The sequence below is a fragment of the Triticum urartu genome, chromosome 1 (assembly GCF_003073215.2).
Source record: "Triticum urartu cultivar G1812 chromosome 1, Tu2.1, whole genome shotgun sequence".
Taxonomy (NCBI): domain Eukaryota; kingdom Viridiplantae; phylum Streptophyta; class Magnoliopsida; order Poales; family Poaceae; genus Triticum; species Triticum urartu.
This window is the reverse complement of record NC_053022.1, coordinates 495,656,987-495,675,068: the sequence shown is the minus strand read 5'-3', so window position 1 is coordinate 495,675,068 and position 18,082 is coordinate 495,656,987. Positions and strand designations below refer to the sequence as shown.

General features: G+C 43.3%; 3 protein-coding genes across 3 annotated transcripts; all 3 read right to left on the bottom strand.

Moving 5' to 3' along the window:
* Positions 1-2,351: 2,351 nt before the first annotated feature.
* On the bottom strand, positions 2,352-8,640 carry LOC125522154 (endoplasmic reticulum-Golgi intermediate compartment protein 3-like). The gene is made up of 13 exons (XM_048687236.1): positions 8,287-8,640; positions 6,937-7,010; positions 6,708-6,791; positions 6,542-6,622; positions 5,642-5,722; positions 5,452-5,544; positions 4,384-4,557; positions 4,222-4,289; positions 4,030-4,081; positions 3,883-3,936; positions 3,713-3,802; positions 2,926-2,992; positions 2,352-2,722 (listed from the first exon to the last, which is right to left on the bottom strand). The coding sequence occupies exons 1-13, from the start codon at positions 8,426-8,428 to the stop codon at positions 2,631-2,633; spliced, it is 1,152 nt and encodes a 383-aa protein (XP_048543193.1). The 5' UTR covers positions 8,429-8,640; the 3' UTR covers positions 2,352-2,630.
* A 4,272-nt stretch (positions 8,641-12,912) lies between these two features.
* Positions 12,913-13,580, bottom strand: LOC125532972. The gene is made up of 2 exons (XM_048696804.1): positions 13,343-13,580; positions 12,913-13,259 (listed from the first exon to the last, which is right to left on the bottom strand). The coding sequence occupies exons 1-2, from the start codon at positions 13,578-13,580 to the stop codon at positions 12,913-12,915; spliced, it is 585 nt and encodes a 194-aa protein (XP_048552761.1).
* A 2,206-nt stretch (positions 13,581-15,786) lies between these two features.
* LOC125536516 (uncharacterized protein At1g05835-like) lies at positions 15,787-16,830 on the bottom strand. The gene is made up of 2 exons (XM_048699751.1): positions 16,730-16,830; positions 15,787-16,228 (listed from the first exon to the last, which is right to left on the bottom strand). The coding sequence occupies exons 1-2, from the start codon at positions 16,788-16,790 to the stop codon at positions 15,897-15,899; spliced, it is 393 nt and encodes a 130-aa protein (XP_048555708.1). The 5' UTR covers positions 16,791-16,830; the 3' UTR covers positions 15,787-15,896.
* Positions 16,831-18,082: the final 1,252 nt, after the last annotated feature.

Genomic DNA, 18,082 nt, shown 5'->3' with positions numbered 1-18,082 from the left:
GAAGCATGCACGAGGCAGCATTAAAAGAGACCAGACCGATTCTTCTTCCAGGTAGATGTTATCCATTTGGGACTAAAAAATGAGAAGTACTAATCTGATGCTGATTTTGATCTGTGTATTCATTTTGATACCGTAGTTACAGTTGCCAGGATGTTTCCTGAAGTTGACTTTCCTAATTTGTTAGTTTACGCCTACTCTTATCTCAGGTTTTATGGATATAGTTCTATCGAGTTTATCTAGCTTATGGAGTATGTTGGTAAAAACAACTGCATTGTCAGATTAGTTCTCATTGGTCAATTATCCTTGGCCATGCCATTAATGCCAAGATGCAGACTCAACCCATCCTGTTTGACTCGGATCATGATCCAGTTACATAAATAATTTTGCAGTGGAATATCTTACAAGAATGCTTCAGAAGACACGAACGTGCTGTATCCATTCTTATGTGGTTACAGCAATAATTTGCTCATTGTTTTTGTCAATAATTGAGGCCTTGGGATCTTTAGTGGGGTCATTTGTAAGGCTGGCACAAGAATGACTACATATACAGCATTTGGATTCAGCTGGCATGTGTACTTACCCTAAAAATATTAAGCTGGCATGTGTACTTCCCCTAAAAATAATAAGCTGGCATGTGTACTTGTGAATAAGCTAAACCGATCATGACTTAGGAGAATCTTTGGATAATGCACATCAGTACATGTCTGCCATCTCAAGTGTGTATTTTTTGGAAATAAGTTAGTAGATTATACACTTTCAGCCACCTAATTGTTTTTCAGTTAAGTTCAAGTTGCACGTATTTTGGTTGTTTGGTGGCCTATTCTTTTTAAGAAGTTAAATGAACATCTAATGTATGATTGATCTTATGATTTACAAATGCGATATAGTTTCTGTAGCTCCATGGTAAAGCTAGCTTGCATCTTTCTTTGAGAAGGAGTTGTTTTTCTTTTAGCAATTCCCCGCGAAAAGATCGATCGGAAACTAGGAACACCTTTTTTTCTCTCTCTTTGAGAAGACCATGAATTTCTGTGTTATTTGAACAGTTACCTCTACTGCCAAAATAATCAAATTATCTATGCCTAGTTAGAGCCATTGCCATAATAAGCGAGATGGTGTGAGTAGAAGTGTTTTTAACTATATTTAGAACATTGGATTAACAAGAGTATGAGATAGTTACCGTTGATATGGTTCTCCTAGTGGTTTGATCAGATCAGATCAGATCGTGTGTATTATGTGTAATCTGGAAGCTGAGTGGATAAGATGGAGCTATGCGCACCTGGTTGTCAGACTGGCACATCCTGCGTTGATCTGATCCCGGTGCAAGTGGCGAATCTTTTATCCACAGGGGAGGCTTATCAGATCTGTTCCAGTTCTGAATGTTAAAAAATCGACATGTTAAGTCAATTTCTTCAGCAAAGTCAATTTAGATACATCCTTAGAATGAAGGTTTGAGAGCAGACAAGAGCCAGCCAATTTTCCTGCTGGACGGTTTATTGCTTTTTCTTTTTTCTGGAAATACTATCATAGGCCTGCACAGGACATTCTATAGCAGTTTATGGGTCAGAGCTTCATGGATCAACATTTTTTTTTTTTTTGCATTTGAAGTGTTCAAAAGCTACAGTTTTGTTACGCATTCTTTTGGATGAGGATCTTCTCTCCTATAGCTGTCAGCAACATACAAAGTGGTATTTCCCGCCTTTCCGTTCCTGGAACGCCGCCTTGAATTATAATGGCAATCAAATATAATGGAAATTCTTTCTATAACAATCATACATTTCTAAGTGACAATCATACATCCAAAATGTCAAATTGATCCAAAATGTCAAATTGATATTACTCCCTCCGACGACAATTAATATGGATCGAAGGGAGTACTAGCATTATACTCCTACAAGGTACTTATATAAATGTGATACCTGGCACATGTGTGGTAGTTTGCAAAAATACCAAACGATCATAAAATAGCACAATAAATAAAAGGCACTGGCTTGCGGGTTGACTATCGGGACGGGAGTCTACTCGTGTTGTCACGATCTGGATCGAACGGCGTCAACTACGTTCAGCAAAAATGAATGCAAAAACAATTTGATATGCCACTTACAAATTTCAATTTATATAACCAGTTCTATGTGAGACAATATTGTCTGCATAAAATTTGTTGGCCAAAGCCTTTAATACCATATATCATGTCCTAAAAGACTCGCATTTGCAATCAAAGGAAAATGGATTACAAATATGATTTCATAAGAGCTCAAGTCAACTATATATCTCTGCCAAAGCGCTAAAATGCAAAACAAAATAAAATCAGCACCACACAGTAACGAAGATGTGACACACAATGAGTGAAGCGATTGACGAGAAACATTCTGTGATGCACCAACTTCCAAGTACAGTAAGCATTGCGCCAGTTCAGGCCAGTCAACTAGAGTCTCTATCGATGGACATGAAAGCACTTGCCCCCAAGACCCAGCCTATTCTGTCTTCCTTTTTTACAAGTTTTCATCAACTAATGTGCAGCATCATCACTTTCGATTGCCTTGTAACCCTTTGGGGTCTCGTCGTCTTTTGGCGCGCATATGCCGGATCCACCTCCTTACAAGCCACACAACTTGGAAAATATTGCCTAGGTTTCATCTGTACTTGCCTATCTCCATTTTCTTCTTAAGTGCCTTCTGTCCATGGTATATGAACGAGTCGATGATGCCCGCGACAGTGAAGATCCCTGAGGATCAGGCAGAAAACAGATCAATAAGGCACACTACGTGGAGACCTCGACTAAAAACTCAACACAGTTTTATACAGAACGCAACAGAATACAAATATAAAGACACTTTCTGTACTAAAAGAGATGACAACCTTTAACATGATATAATATGATAAAATAAGGTAGTTTGTGCATGCATAAACTAGAGGCAGTGTTCATACCTCCAACTATAGCACACAGGTTTGTCAGGTAGTGGAGGAAGGATCTATTTTCCTCTGTGAATATCACCTGCACAAGACATTAGCCATACAGCTGGAGTCAAAAACTCAATCATAGTTGCTGAGAGACATGAAGAGCTCAATAGAGTAGCTTCCAATCTTGTGCTCGCTACAAATGGCTAAACTAAACAAAACATATACAAACTACAAAGAGTTAACTTGACAAAATCACGGTTTTGTACCAAGTATCCATGCAAATTGTGGATTTACTCCACTCATATGTACACACCACAGGCACAAACGTATCTTGGTATGTTATTTTACTCTCAGCGCTCACGAGATGGAGGCATTGCTCCTTCCAACAATAGATCAATAATACTATCTTCATATACTTACCGAATCTAATGGTTATTTCATTAAGTCCAGTTTCATCCTGCAACTCTCTCTGCGGGTATGCAATAACAGCATAATAATGGGTAGTAATAGAGATGCGCATTAGGCTTGACCACAACAAAATTTTGGGAGGGGCATGATTTCCCTGTTCATTCTAAAATAGATAAAGGGATATGATTTAGGTTTTTAGTCCTCAAGTGTGTGTGTGTGCGCGCGCGCGCGTTTTAAAAATAACATAAACAGATGGTGCCATTTGCACAAGTTGCATGTGCAGTGAGAACACATGCAGCAAAGTTAGCGGACAGGCTGAGAAGCCAAGCTAGAAACTCATAGGTGAGAACCGTCACATATTTCTGCGAAAATTCATATGTGCATCTTTGACGTCTTCATTATTTACCTTTATAGGTGAGAAATCATAGAAGAAAAATACCCCAGGTTGGGGTCTCGGTTGAACATTTCCATCTCTAAAGTGCTCCGTTACTGAGAACTGTGAATGAAAGTAACAGTTATCATAAAGGTTGTTAACAGAAAGGTTGAGCATGTAATCATTCAATGAACTCTACTAACTTGGTTTGAATCGATCTTGCGCCCTCTTATATCATTATAAATTGTAGGGACGACCTGGAAAGGAATACCCATTAAATCTTAGATGCATAAACCAAGGGCAGAAGCAAGTGATAGAACTGCAACAAACATGAGTGCAGCAATACCCACTTTTATGAAGTATTGGTATGTCCCATCTGATGCGGGCTGTGTCCACTGAGCACTGTGTTCATGAAACTGGTTAGTACTTGAGGGCAGAATAAAGAAAAAAAATATGAAATATTTAAATTTACTTAGGGGAACATGAATGCTCCATATTATTGTGTTCATTGCATGCTGAATGTGCTGGAGGTGTAGACTTACCCATCAAGTGGGTTGACAGCACCAGGGAATTCTGTCCCGAAGGACAGTTTGTTTATTTTGTGAGTAATCTGGTAAAATTACACACATCATATTAGAGAACACTGAAGGCAAACATTTCAATAAACCAAGGAAGAAAGAAAAAAAATTATGTAACCTACTTACATTGAAACCTCCTTCAGCAGTCAGCTCAGGCACATCTACATTTGATTCATAATATCCTTTGCCTGGCGCAAAATGGAAATTTCCAGCAACTTTACTAACATCTAGAAAGCCATGGACACTACAGCCTTCACCATGTTGGGTTTTAACTCTTTCAACGAAGTCCTCTCTAGCGCACTGCGATAGCCATCATAGACTGTATTAAATCTTAGCTGTTCTTTTCTTGAAGAAAAAAAATCTTAGCAGTTGCAAACAGCAGGCATGCAGAAAGAGAAAGCGCATAAAAAAGTTCTGTTGGACATTATAGGATCCAAGGCATACATTATACAACTCTAGGGGCATGTTGCACCTGCAAGCTTATTGCTTGCAGCATCATGTATTGTCAACATTAGGTCTAACAGAATCAGCCGTCGAATAGTAGAGCATGCCTCAATTTTATCCTCAAAAAGAACCTTGGTGTGTAATTTCCCTTCAACAGTACTCCCTCCGTTCACTATTATAAGCTTTCTGGATATTTTAATATGGACTACATACAGACTGAAATGCACCAAACATCATGTATTGTCAACATTAGGTCTAACAGAATCAGCCGTCGAATAGTAGAGCAAGTCTCAATTTTATATTCAAAAAGAACCTACAGTGTGTAATTTCCCTTCAAAAGTACTCCCTCCGTTCACTATTATAAGATTTCTGGATATTTTAATATGGACTACATACAGACTGAAATGAGTTACCAAACACATTAAAACGTGTCTAACTGGCCACTAGTATGTAAATTAACGCCTGAAAAAGAACAGAGAAGGCTGATGGCTAGCTACGAGCCTATGATACAGAAGGGACGGTATCATATGCAAAGTTGCACATGATGCAGCAGAGTGCATAGCATGCAAATATTTCAGGGATGTGCCATCTCTGTCATTCAAGAGAGCACAGCAAGGTATCCACAATCTTCAACATAGTACCATACAATGGATTTCTTTTTAATGCTAAACAAAAACAAAAACAAAAACTCAAAACAAAGTTTTTTCTGGATATATCCAGGCAAAAAAAATGCCAAAATAATTCATATACCTGGTCGATTAGGTCAGGGTTTGTAAGAGCCCACCCTTTCTTCTTGTAGGCCTCCCTAACTTCTTCACATGAATTACAGCATTGTTCATCTGACTGGGCTCCAAAAAATCACAAGCAGTGCAAAGTTAAAAAGGTAAAACAGATAACAGAAAATGAGATTAACACAGGGAAAACACAAAAGTGTGCGCACCTCCTCCGCACCATAACAGGTGCCACAATATTCCTCGCCTTTGCCAAGCCTTCCACCATGTTTTTGCAATGGTTTCTCGATCTATGAAAAGGATCAATCAAGCATATGCATCAAATGACAAAGTAGAATATAGCCATATGATTAGAGGTTACTTGCTGAGATAAGTAAGAAATATTGGTTAAGACTAGGTTAGCCTTATAATTTCGACGAGCTACAGTTTCATCGCAGATAATAATTTTTTTATCTGAACATAAGACCCTAACGTGGAGAGGAAAAAGAAGGGCATAACCCTAGGCTATGAAACCATGTTAGCAAATATGCAACTTGTTTTCCCCGGAGGCCAAGGGCCAGCATAAATACACAAAGTACAGGTGGAAATATACAGAAAACCCTTTATAACAATGACAAATATCACAGACTATACAAGGAAACTAATATAGATTTTGTATCGAGGTATGTATAATAGAAAAAATATTTCTATGTGGACATATTATTGAGTACCAATTACTCATTGTTAACTCCTTAAGAAACCCATGTTACAGCAGAGAACTACAAAGATGCACATGTGCAAGATATAGGAGCCAGAATGGTTCTCAAATTTCAGTCCCCTGTTTGTAAATATGTACACTTTAGTCACACTAAATCCTTACCAAATAATAACAATAGGTATTTATTTCCGGTTGTTCCACTCCCCCAAAAAGGTAATTAACATAGATAGAAAGTAAGGAAGAGGGATTTCTTTTACTCAAATACTTATACTTCAACCACAGTTTCTACGGCTATCTATGGAAACATGTTCCTCAACTCCAAAGGCACTATCACCCATACTAAATTGAACACCTATTCAAGACCTAGAATTTTTAATGAGCTCATCATACTAAGTGAAACTGAGACACCAACCTTTGTTCCACCAATGCCCTCTTTTCTTGATTCAATGACATTACCATGTGAGTCCAATCTTTTCTTTTCAATGTCATGCCTCTAAAACAAGAAATGGAAATAATAAGATGACGGATCAGCAGATAAAGCAAGAATTGGCAAAAAAGGAGATGACTGAAGTACGTACAATGTCCTGGTGCTGCTCGCCACTAATATCCCTTGTATCAACACTGAGAAGGGTGCAAGGAATACTCGGGAAAGTAATATCAAACTGCAAAATAGATTTATAGTATTACAAAGGATATGAATACCATGTTGCCAAAATATTATACGGAAGTATGCCTTTTAGAGAAACAATTGAATTACGGCAGCAAAAAAACTGAATCAAGTCTAATCGGTACAAGGCAAATACTAACATTTACTCTTAGCCTTTCTCCTCTTGATGTGTCTACCACTAACTTAGTCTCGGTTGCTGAATAATAATACGACCCTGCAAAAATAGCAGACAAATAAATAGTGGCTATTAGAATATTTGTCGTACTTCATTTATTTGAGATAGACTAGCATATGTAGCATTAATGGAAACGGCTAGGGATATAAAGGGTCACGATATTGAAAAAAAGGAAAAAAAATAAGACCAAATGCACAGCAGATTTCATAACTAGACACTGGACAAAAACGCACAACCAAACTTGCCCAACAGAGAAAACCACAACATATTCCAACTGCAAATTTCTGGCAGAACATTGGCATTGACCTCAACGCTTAAACTTTAGTACTTTATATACTGCAAACCCATTCTGGTCAAAATATGTTGACTAAGAAATAAAACCTTTTTACCAGCAGACATTCCAAAGAACATATTGATGGTGCAGGCGTGCTAACCCAAATGACAACCTACTCCCTCCGTTCCGAATTTATATGGTGGCTTAGATTTTCCCGCGGTTCCTAGGTATATTTTCCAAAACTACCCCTCCTAACTCGTGGCACCATTTACTCGAGTATCCTTCAAAATTACCCCCTCACGTGCACTTATTACCCGTTCGTAGTAGCGCGGCCCCTGCACGCGACCTCAATTACACCAGTGTCACGCGCCGATCCATGCATCGAGCGTCGAGAGAGGGTTAAATTGCCCACCAAACAGCACACGGCCACCAAGCCTTGGTATGCACCAAAGTATGTAAACACCATCGACTCAGGAACAGGGGGAGTATTTCTGAAGACATGATCTGAACCACAGGCAGGAACACAGCAGCAAAGGTATGACCTTTCATGACCACTTAGACATGAAAAACTGAATCTTGTCCCCCACCAAACTGGCAAAACAGAATGGACTAAAACGGAAAAGGTTTTCAGGAATCTTCCAACTGCTCGAGCATTGCAATCTGTGGCAATGACCAGCGCAGCACAGGTAGACATGTCGACCAAAAAGTGGAAGCTTTTCCTTCCCCGGACGGCAAAGACATTGCTTGGCCAGAGAGACCACCTTTGTCGACCTCTCAATGAATTTTACCACCGGCAAACCCAAAAGCATCTCGAAAATCTTGCGCAGCATTCAATCTCAAGCAGAAGGGTAACTACAGGAGCACATCAAATCCGCGTCATCGAAATCAAGCCTCGCCCCAATCCGAGCTGAACAACCTGTTAATTCCTAGAGACATCTAGCTAGGACTATAATTCAACATCTTTTCGAGGACCGTGGACTCTTGAATTGCGCATCGCGGCGACGCCATTGCGGGCTGAGGAGGAGGGGAGGCGGCGCTTACTGGTCTCGGAGACGAAGAGGAGCAGCATGACGAGGGCGGAGAGGAGCGTGACGACGCCGCCGGAGAGCGTGCGCTTGTAGAAGTCCTCGTTGACCTTGGGGTAGGCGTCGAGCCCCTTGAGCTTGTGCAGGAGCCCCTCCATCCCTCTTTCTCTTCTCCGCCGCCGCCGCCGACGCCAACGCCGTGGAGACCGCCGGAGGGCAGCAGCTCGCGAACCCTAGTCCTCCCGATCCGAGCCCGTGAGAGCGCGCGCGCGCGTGCGATAGGGTTTGACCGGCGCGAGATTCCGCCGCGTCCGGGTCGGGATTACGAGCGAGCCGAGGCCTCGGGGTAGGGGGTATGGGGGAGGGGGGGAGAAAGTCGGAGATGATTACGAGGTGGGGGGACGGACGGGCGGACGCGGTGATGGCGCACGCGCTCCACGTGGCGCGGCGCCGTTGGCCCGCGGCGTCGGAAATGCGTTGGACTCCGCCGACGTGGCAGGCCCGGCTCGGGTCAGGTGGGAAGCCGCCCGCCCACGGGATCTCTACGACGCGCGGGACCAGCCGCGAATACGTATCGGACTCCGGGTTTCCTACGCAATTGTTTTTGTTCCTAGTACAGTAGTAGTACCAGTATGATTATTATTTCTTTTTTTTCCGGGAAAGTAGGATTATTATTTCAACATTATAGAATCTGAGAGAGTTTCCATTTTGCGACCGATGTGGAAGGCGTGACGTGCACCGGCGCACACGATTCGTAGCTGGCCTACTCAGGCCTCTGAACAGAATCCGTTGTGGCAGGTCAGGCGTGCGTGCGTGCGTCTGGAACCTTCGGATGGCGTGGTCGGCCGCTTTTTTTTCTTCTTCTTCCCGACGGCTACCGCAGCAACGTCGTGGTCAATTTTGTCGGGCCAAAGGAGATGTGTATGTACCAAAAACACAGGACCGCAGCAGCCAGTGGAATGTTCACTGAGAAGGATACCATCTGCGAACGTTCTTATGATTCTTTTTTCATAACGCGCGTGGCGATTTCTTCGTAAACACAATGCAGTTTCTGGGAGGAAAGGGTTTTATGCCGTGAAAAATCGCCGTGTTTGCTTGAAGGAATCGTCATGCTCCTGCAGCAACGTAAATCGCCGCGAAAAACATTCGTTTTTACCATGCACCTCCAGCAAGCGTTCGCTGGGTAGCATTATCGGAAACATATCATTGGGTCCGTGTGCGGATGCAATTTTATGCGTGTGCTATTCCCTGCATTGATGGGAACATGGGGTTTTCAGTATATGGTCACCACCATGCGGAAATCACATGGCGCGCCTGCAACCTGACGATCTGGAAATCCGAACCGGTTTCGAAATAGAGGTAGTCATCGTAGAAATCGCACCGGTCGTCCACGATATTCACGAGCTCGTCTTTTTTTCTATATACAGTGTCAACAATGAGCTTTTTTGGCAACATAGAAGCGTATAGAATTGACTTTTGAAGGGTGATGCCAACGCCGCCTATTTTCCATGCCATTGTGAATGGGCGGCGACGAAAATTCTCAATCCCTTCGTTTATGGAAGAGGGATGTCCTCTTGGGGGGGGGAGGGGGGGTCGTTGCACATTTATACTCCTTCTATAAGAGCTCTTCACAGCGGAGCCCACGGTCCAATTTTTTTTGGCGACAAACTTCTGGCTAGTCGACGCTAGGGTCTCAGCTGGGGATAATGCGAAACTTACCCTCCCATCTCTGCCATAGGAGGTTGGTCGGGTGATCGCGGAGATGAAGACTAGCTTGACGTTCCGTCCGAATGGGCTCCCGTCTCCTTTTTCCAAAAGTTTTAGGGGCAACTTCAGCCAGTGATTATGCCAACGTTCCAAGAATTCAACATTAGGACATTGGACATGTCATGTATAAAGTATGGTGTGATTACCCTGATCCCTAGACTAGTTGGGGTGACAGATATCCGACACTTTAGGCCGACCACGATGATCAATGTTCTAGAACGGATCTTCTTTAAGGTGTGTGTGATGTGATTCGCCCCGGTGGTGGAGCGCCTCTCTCATGCCTGTCAGTTCACCTTTCTAAGGGGCGTCGGATTCATGATGGGATTCGTGAGAAAGGTGTTTTCATGAGGCTAGATTTTGGAAAGGCCTATGACCGTCTTGACTGTTCCTTCCTCCGCCTAGTGCTTGAGTGAAGGGGGTTCGATGACCGTTGGTATTGTTGGATCATGCAAAATAGCCAGGAATGGCAACATTGTGATTAACATTAATGAGGAAGTGGCCCCTGTTTCAGGTCTTCTAGAGGGGTGTGGCAAGGGATCCTATTTCCTACCTACTCTTTAACCTTGCGGTGGACGCCCTGGCAGCCATCCTGGACAAGGCTAGGATGCTTGGTCATATCTCATGTGTGGTTGGGCATATTGTTCCAAGAGGTGTTTTTTCTTCGAATGAGGTGATGTTACTCACCTCCGGGATGTGAATGACATCATGATCATGGTAGAGGGGTCAGAACTAGTTATCATCAACCACAAGTTTCTTCTCCTCTGCTTTGAGGCCATGTCCGGCCTTAAGATCAATTTCGATAAGAGTGAGGTTGTGATTTTGGGGTATCCAGTTGAGTATCAACAACGGATTGCGAAGAACCTTAATCGTAGATTGTCCGCCTTTCTCATTGAGTAATTGGGGACGCTGTTATCTGACTCGAGGATCCTCGTTCGAGTTTTGACCCGGTTGCAAGACGGGTCACATCTCGGTCGGAGCCGTGGTGCATGCGATTTACCCCAAAGGGAGTAAACCAATGCTTATCGACTTCCAATCTCTCGAGCCTCCCATGTATATGACGGGGTTGTAAATTTTGTCAGAAGGTGTGCGTAACTTCTTTGAAAAGGACCTATCACGATTCTTATCGTAGGCGGCGGGTAGGCGGAAAAAATACCACCATGTGGTCAAGTGGGTGGATATATGCTTGCCCGAGGACATGTGGATCTATGTATTCTTGCGTCTCGTCATATGAATGTGGCCCTTATGCTGAGATAGGTAAGGAGGATTATCTGAGAAGATGGGGGGGGGGGTCCGTGGCTACTACTTATGAAAGCAAAGTATCCTCTTCTTAATTGTGAACATAGGGAGGGGTCCCAGTTCTGGAAGTATATCCAGTCGATCAAGCACGAGACTCAGCTTGGGTTATCTGTTCTCATAGGTGATGGAGACGGGACCATCTTCTGATTTGACACATGGTTAGGGTGGATCTCAGTTGTTTGTCGAGTTCCTATACTTGTTTTGCTATGTGCTCGGCCCCGATGATATTGCATGCCTCGGCCGCCCACAATGGAAATTGGAACGTCTTGTTCCTATGGACATTTAGGGGCTGTTTGGATCGACGCCCATTGATGCCTATCCAAAATATTGGCGTTGATCATGCATAGGGTAGGTGTTTAGATGGCTTCCAAATAATCGGTGTGCCCTGGCCTGCCCTGTCGCACTAGTTCAATCCAACGCCAATTTGTTGGCAAGACGCGGGTGGCGGAATCGGCCGCCAATAAATTGGTGCGCCCGCGATTGGCGAGGCGGACCCTGGCGCAATCTAAACAACCCCTTGGGCCCGAGAAAACCGTAGCTTGGGTCACCCTTCGGCCGGCCCCTCTTGTCGATGCTTTTGTCCTCGTCGGGGGTGTTCTCTATCGGCTCGGCATACCAGACTCTATGTCGTGCACTGACTCTTTGTGTGGTCCACACCTTTGTGCAAAACGTCTCCTATTTTAAGATCAAGATCTTTGTGTGGCAGTTTATGCCTGATTGTCTCCCGTCGAGGACTGAGGTCATCAAGTGACATGGGCCTATCGATGGACTGTGCCCCCTTTGTGGTGTCCTAGAGAGGTTGTGACATTATGGTCACTGGGCAAAAACCTGCTTCGAGATCAGTGACCATAATCAAAGGCCCGAACCTTTTGGTGCCGCTTTAGAAAATGACCGAGCAGATTGCGAGATTATGGTCATTGGGCAAAAACCAAAGGCGTGAAATTTGTGATGCTTGTGGTGCTCGTGATCGTGAGCCTGCTTTTCCCTTCCACTATTGTGATTGTGATCCCAAATACAAGCTCTTGTTTTCTCAAAAAATGAAATAAAATGTTTTCATCGCCTGCTGGACAATTTCAACCACCTGGCCATAACCATGGTCATCGCTTGAGTTTTGATGCACGGTATGCAACGGCGAGGGCGAACAAATGAAACAAGACTAGTGTTTGGGACACCACCCTGTGACGCCGTTTGAGAGGAAGCTGTGCGCATGTTTTCATTAAAAAAAATTACATAGAGTCCTTGCCTCCGTTTAATAAAACATCTGTCGTTGCATGTCTGCCGGAGTACTCCCTCCGGTCATTTTTATTCCGCTTATTAGATTTGGATTAAGTCAAACTTTGCAAAGTTTGATCAAATTTATTTTCAAAAATATCAACAACTACAATACTATATATATATTTGGGGCACCTAGGTGCCCAGGCACATAACATTTAATACTCTCGCATGAATCTAACAATATTAATTTGATATTGTAAATGTTGATATTTTTTTTCTGTAAGTTATGTTAAAATAAAGATACTTTGACTTTGAATAAAAATTATATGTAGACTTAAAAAGAACTGGAGGAAGTATCTGGACATCATGGTGCAGCCTGCGGAGCCGGCGAGGGGGCTACGGAGCAGTCGACGTAGGACGAGACGGGCCTGAAGCTGATCTTCGCGCTCGACGCGTACGCAAACAAGACCGTCTCGTTTGCATGCATCGGCTGGCCGCCGTTGAGGGTGCAGAGCGCGCCCGGGCGCCCCACGCCGGCGGGCTCGACGGTGACGGTGGAGTTGAGCCCCGCGCACGCCAGCTTCACGCCGAGCTGCGTGCAGACGCACCTGTTCTCCACCGTCACCAGGTAGTGCGGGCGCCCTCCGACCTCCCCCGGCATGGTGGTTTGGTTGACGAGGAGATCCGACGGTGTGCACGGCTGGGCATCGCCTGCATTGCCCAATTGTTAGTTCCTGGTGTTTGTTTTACTTTCCTTTTGTGTGCAAAAACAGTTTGTATAAGTCAGTGCGTACCTTTGTTGCTGAAGGAAAGCAAGATGCAGGCCGCAAGGATCACTACGAGCTTGGCCTCCATGCTGATCACCGAGATGTTGTCACAGTTTTTGACAAATTGTATTACTGAGATGCTGTCACAGTTGATGTATACTATTGTGTTGTGTTTCTGTTCTGCATCACGGTTGCCTTTTATAGCCCACTGTACGGTGAAAATGAGGCAGTCTTTTATTGATTGGGGAGAATTAATTTGATTCATGGTATAAGATAAGTTAGCATTTAAAAATATCCAATGTTTGAATAATGAGCAATTATTAAACGACAAATGTTTGGTCCTGGCATTCATTGCTTTCAATATTAAAAAATTGGCCAATAATAGATGCCGGTTGCCGATGGCTTGGTTTCCAATCGTCTTTCACCCTCGTTCACATCTGAAAAGAACACGAGAAAATACCATGGCGACCGTCCCCTCCCTCGTGTCTACGCTCACTCCCTCATGCCAGGCGCCCGAGCGGGCCACCCTTGCATGTTTGCCTCGCCCCCGACACTCGCTGTCGTCAATCACAAAACAAAAAGGCCGTTGGCCGTAGCAACTTTTTCGCCACCACCCTGTTGCATCCATGGTAGCTCCACAACGCTGACCGCGACACCCTTCCTCGCCGGTTCTGCCCACCCTCGGGTTCAGCATCAATGGCGACGCCAGCGTCAGTTATAGCCAAAGCTAGGGGTAGCAAAAATGTGGGCTGGTTCTAACAAAACCTAAGTCAGTGGTAGCAAAAGTTAGTGTTGGTTCCAACAAGAATGGATTTCGAATACCCTGGTGTTTACGCACCCGGTTATCAACCCCGTCCATCGAGAGAACAACTGCTCGAGATCTGGACCCGGCCCCGTACCACTAGTTGCATTAGCAGGTCTAGGACGGGAGACTGCAAGTACTCCCTCTATTTTTTTTAGTCTGCATATAAGATTTGGTCAAAGTTAAACTTTATAAATTTTGACCAACTTTGTTGGAAAAAATATCAACATCTACAAAACTAAAGCTATATGACATGAAAATTAATTTCATGATGCATAAACTAATATTGATTTCATATTTATGAATCTTGATATATTTTTTATAAACTTAGTTAAAATTGACAAAGTTTGACTTTGACCAAATCTTATATGCATATTAAAAAGAAACGGAGGGACTATTTGGTAGAAAATTGGGCCTAGGCGCCTAGCTGCTCGCACTGTTCATCATAGGGGAGAATCCGACATGCTTGTCTACATCCGGATTGACATGTCAGCCCTGCGACAGGAGCAACAATTCTATCACTGAATTATGATCAAATTTAGATCTTGAGAAGCGCGTCGTCGATGCGCTACGTGTTGATGGCACTGCGTGCATCGATGCACTTCTCGGTCAATGGCCTGTATAAGCATGTTGGCCCTGCAAATGGTCTGTGTGGCTCGTGAGAACAACCCACGAATCTTGGTGTGCATCGACGGACAAGATAACAGGGTGTCGGTGCACTTGGATGCTATGGCATCTTTTTGTTCCACCAAAAGCCAGCAAGACAGTAGTAGCAAAAATGGGCGTTGGTTCCAACAAAAACTGAAGATGGCGGTAAAAACCTGGGGCTGGTTCCAACAAGAAACACCCCAATTCTGGATCCTAGCAAAAAAAGTCGCCGGTTCCTATAAAAAATTCTGCTGGTGCCAGCAAAAAAAGAAATGGTTGTAGCAAATAATGTCGCCGGACATAGCAAAAAGAAATGTCCGTGCCAGCCAACTAATGTGTCGCTTGATGAAAAAAGGGGGCAAACCCAGCACATCCCCGTTGTCGAGCCTAGCGCCTGACGCAACACCGGTACTCACCGGGGGCAACAATGGGACTGGAAAGTTCCAACACCCTCTGACGCATCCCGTTGCAAAAAACTTTGGTCGATGCTCTTGTTCGCCACAGGAAAATGCTCGTCGCAACTCGGGGGAGGTGCGTGCTGCCGACGAGGATCAGGGATGAGATGCGCGCACCAGCAACAACATGGCCCTTTCGCGTGGGGAGGAGTGGCGGAGGCAGAGATTTGTTACTGGTGGATCTCGTTGGATTCGGTTGACGTTTGTCTTCAATGGATCTGTGTGGATCCAGTCTTCGTTCGTCCATGTTTGCGTTTCTATAGATTGGATTTTTTCAATCTACACTTTTCTTCATCGGTGATGGTTAATTTTCTGGTGCGATGGTCCTATAAGGTCTTAACAAGACGACTTCCCGGTTGTCTACTACAAAAAAGGTTTGTCCGGCTCTAATGAGGAAGAGACGATGACGGTGGCGCGCCTTCAGCTCGCTTCAGTGCTTGTCCTCGTCGCTAGGTGGTCTATGAATCTGGATGTATTTTTTTTACTTTTGGTGTTTTTTATACTAGCTTAACCGTTGATGAATAAACCGAAAAATTTCCCCACAAAATAAATAAATAAGAGTCGGCAAGTATACTCCATTTATTTCCTGCGCTTCGTTCTTTCCACTACCAGCTGTATACTTTTCCATGGTTTTTAGAGTCCTTAAACATTTTTTTGTAAAATGAGTCCTTAAACATTATGGTGCTACGGAACATTCCATGTACGACGAGACGGGCCGGAAGCTGATGTCTGTGCTCCACGCGTAGCTGAACGTGACCGTGCCGTTTCCATACACCGGACGACCGCCATTGAGGGTGCAGAGCGCATTGTCGCCGTCCGGCGTGATCGTGTCAGCAGGGACGACGTCGACTGAGGAGTCGAACCCCGCGCAGTCCATCTTCACGCTGAGCTGCATGCAAACGCAAGTGTTCTTCACCGTCACCACATGCTTCGGGTACGTCTCTCCGGGCTGCGTCGGCGCCGTGGTCTGGGCGACGACGAGGTCTTTCACCGTGCACTGTGCATCTCCTGCATTGTCTGGTCATTAGTTCCTGGTGTACGTGATCTTTCTTCGTTTCTAAATATTTGTCTTTCTAAAGATTTCAACAAGTGACTACATACAAAACAAAATGAATGAATCTACACTAAAATATGTTTATATACATCTGTATATGGTAGTCCATTTAAAATCTCTAAAAAGAAAAAATATTTAGGAACGGAGGAAGTACTTATGAAATGGAGAATATTTAGATTTTTTTTTCAAAACGGAGGTAAAAGATTTGCCTCATCGATTAATTAAGAAGAAGAGAATTACTCAGTTAATTAACGGAAAACCGGGCGAAAACCGATACATATAGACCACATGCGGACTACTCGCTAAGAAAGAAACTCCATGACACCACGATCAACCCAACAAACATATATAACATGCAACAACCACAAACCCTCGCAAAATGACATCGCAAATGCAAAGTAGCGATGTGTTCAGGTATTTGTGTGCGAAAACGATACTGTATACTACATGCGTACCTCCATTGCTAAAGGAAATCAACAAGCAGGCCACAAGGATGACTACAAGCTTGGCCTCCATGCTAATCACTAAGATGTGCGCACAGTTGCTCTATATTGTATTATGTTTCTGTTTTGAATCACATATACTGCATATGGGTTGCTATTTATAGGCCATTGTACGCTGAGCTTGAGGAAGTAATGCATTAATTAGGATAAGTGATGCATTAATTTAGGATTAGACATGGAAAAATTATGCATTAATTTAGGATAAGTGATGTACTAACTCTCCTCGCTAGGATTCAACCTTCTTTTGCAAGATTGTGAAGAATGCATTTGAGAGTCACCGTATAGAAGATAAATAATATAGCACTAAAATCTCTACTTCTAAAGAGGGAGTTGATAGCTTCTCCTCACTTTTCGTTTGATTTTTTTTCTGCCTCACCTCACACCACCCCCCTCCTATTAAAAAAAATCAAATCTCATTAAAGGGGAAGGTCTTGTTTCCTTTTTTCTTTGGCATGTGCTGATTCAATTCAATTATGTAATTAAGAATTTAGAAATCACATCATATATGTGAGATCACTTTCCTAAAAGACAGACATAAGATTTTTCTCGATTACCTTATAAAAAAAAACACTCCTTAATGTGCTGCCATTTATTGTTTCAATATCTCTACTATTAAATGGCAATCACAACTTTTCTAATACAACAAAAATAACATATATTTTTCTTATCTTACAAAATAACATATATTTTCTTACCTTACCAAATCACATATATCCCTACTTTTAAGGGGGGGGGGGGTTGGTAGGCCGTACACACATTTTATTTTCTCTTTCATGGTTTATTTTCGCCTTCACCTCCCACCACCACCCCTCCATGTTGGTTTTTCTTCCTTGCACACTCCCACCTTTGTGGTGGCAGGCGGGTCATCGGACCGCCGGATACAGGCGTTCGTGGAGGCGGTCATATTATATTTCTTGTCGGTCATATAGCGAGTCAGAGAGGCTACATTCTCAATAAATCAAGAGTGTCCATTCAAACGTCAAGAAAATCATTCAGAAAAATGTGTCCTACAATACTCGATAGCCTTGCAGAAATGAATCCACTTAAGAGGTCCGTCAAATGTGTAATATCTCTATTATTAAAGGAAATATTTAAGTAGTCGTCATTCGTAGTAGCCATTAATGCGAAAATAATTTGGAAATCAAGCGCTGAATCACTTTGAAAATCAAACCATTAATGCAATTAATTATCAAGACGATTAATTACACATGTCCACTTAAATAGCAATTTTTTCCGCACCGAATCAATTTGGAAACCGAGTCGTTAATGGAATTAATTAATTAGACAGACAATGAATTATGCCTA

Coding starts and splice junctions, on each gene's coding strand:
- LOC125532972 (XM_048696804.1), bottom strand. CDS start 13,580: ATGAATCAAATTAATTCTCCCCAATCAATAAAAGACTGCCTCATTTTC. Junction 13,260..13,342: donor GCTTTCCTTCAGCAACAAAG/GTACGCACTGAC, acceptor TGGGCAATGCAG/GCGATGCCCAGCCGTGCACA.
- LOC125522154 (XM_048687236.1), bottom strand. CDS start 8,428: ATGGAGGGGCTCCTGCACAAGCTCAAGGGGCTCGACGCCTACCCCAAG. Junction 7,011..8,286: donor CCTCTTCGTCTCCGAGACCA/GTAAGCGCCGCC, acceptor CTATTTTTGCAG/GGTCGTATTATTATTCAGCA. Junction 2,993..3,712: donor ATGATTTCTCACCTATAAAG/GTAAATAATGAA, acceptor TGTCTTGTGCAG/GTGATATTCACAGAGGAAAA.
- LOC125536516 (XM_048699751.1), bottom strand. CDS start 16,790: ATGGAGGCCAAGCTTGTAGTCATCCTTGTGGCCTGCTTGTTGATTTCC. Junction 16,229..16,729: donor GATTTCCTTTAGCAATGGAG/GTACGCATGTAG, acceptor CAGACAATGCAG/GAGATGCACAGTGCACGGTG.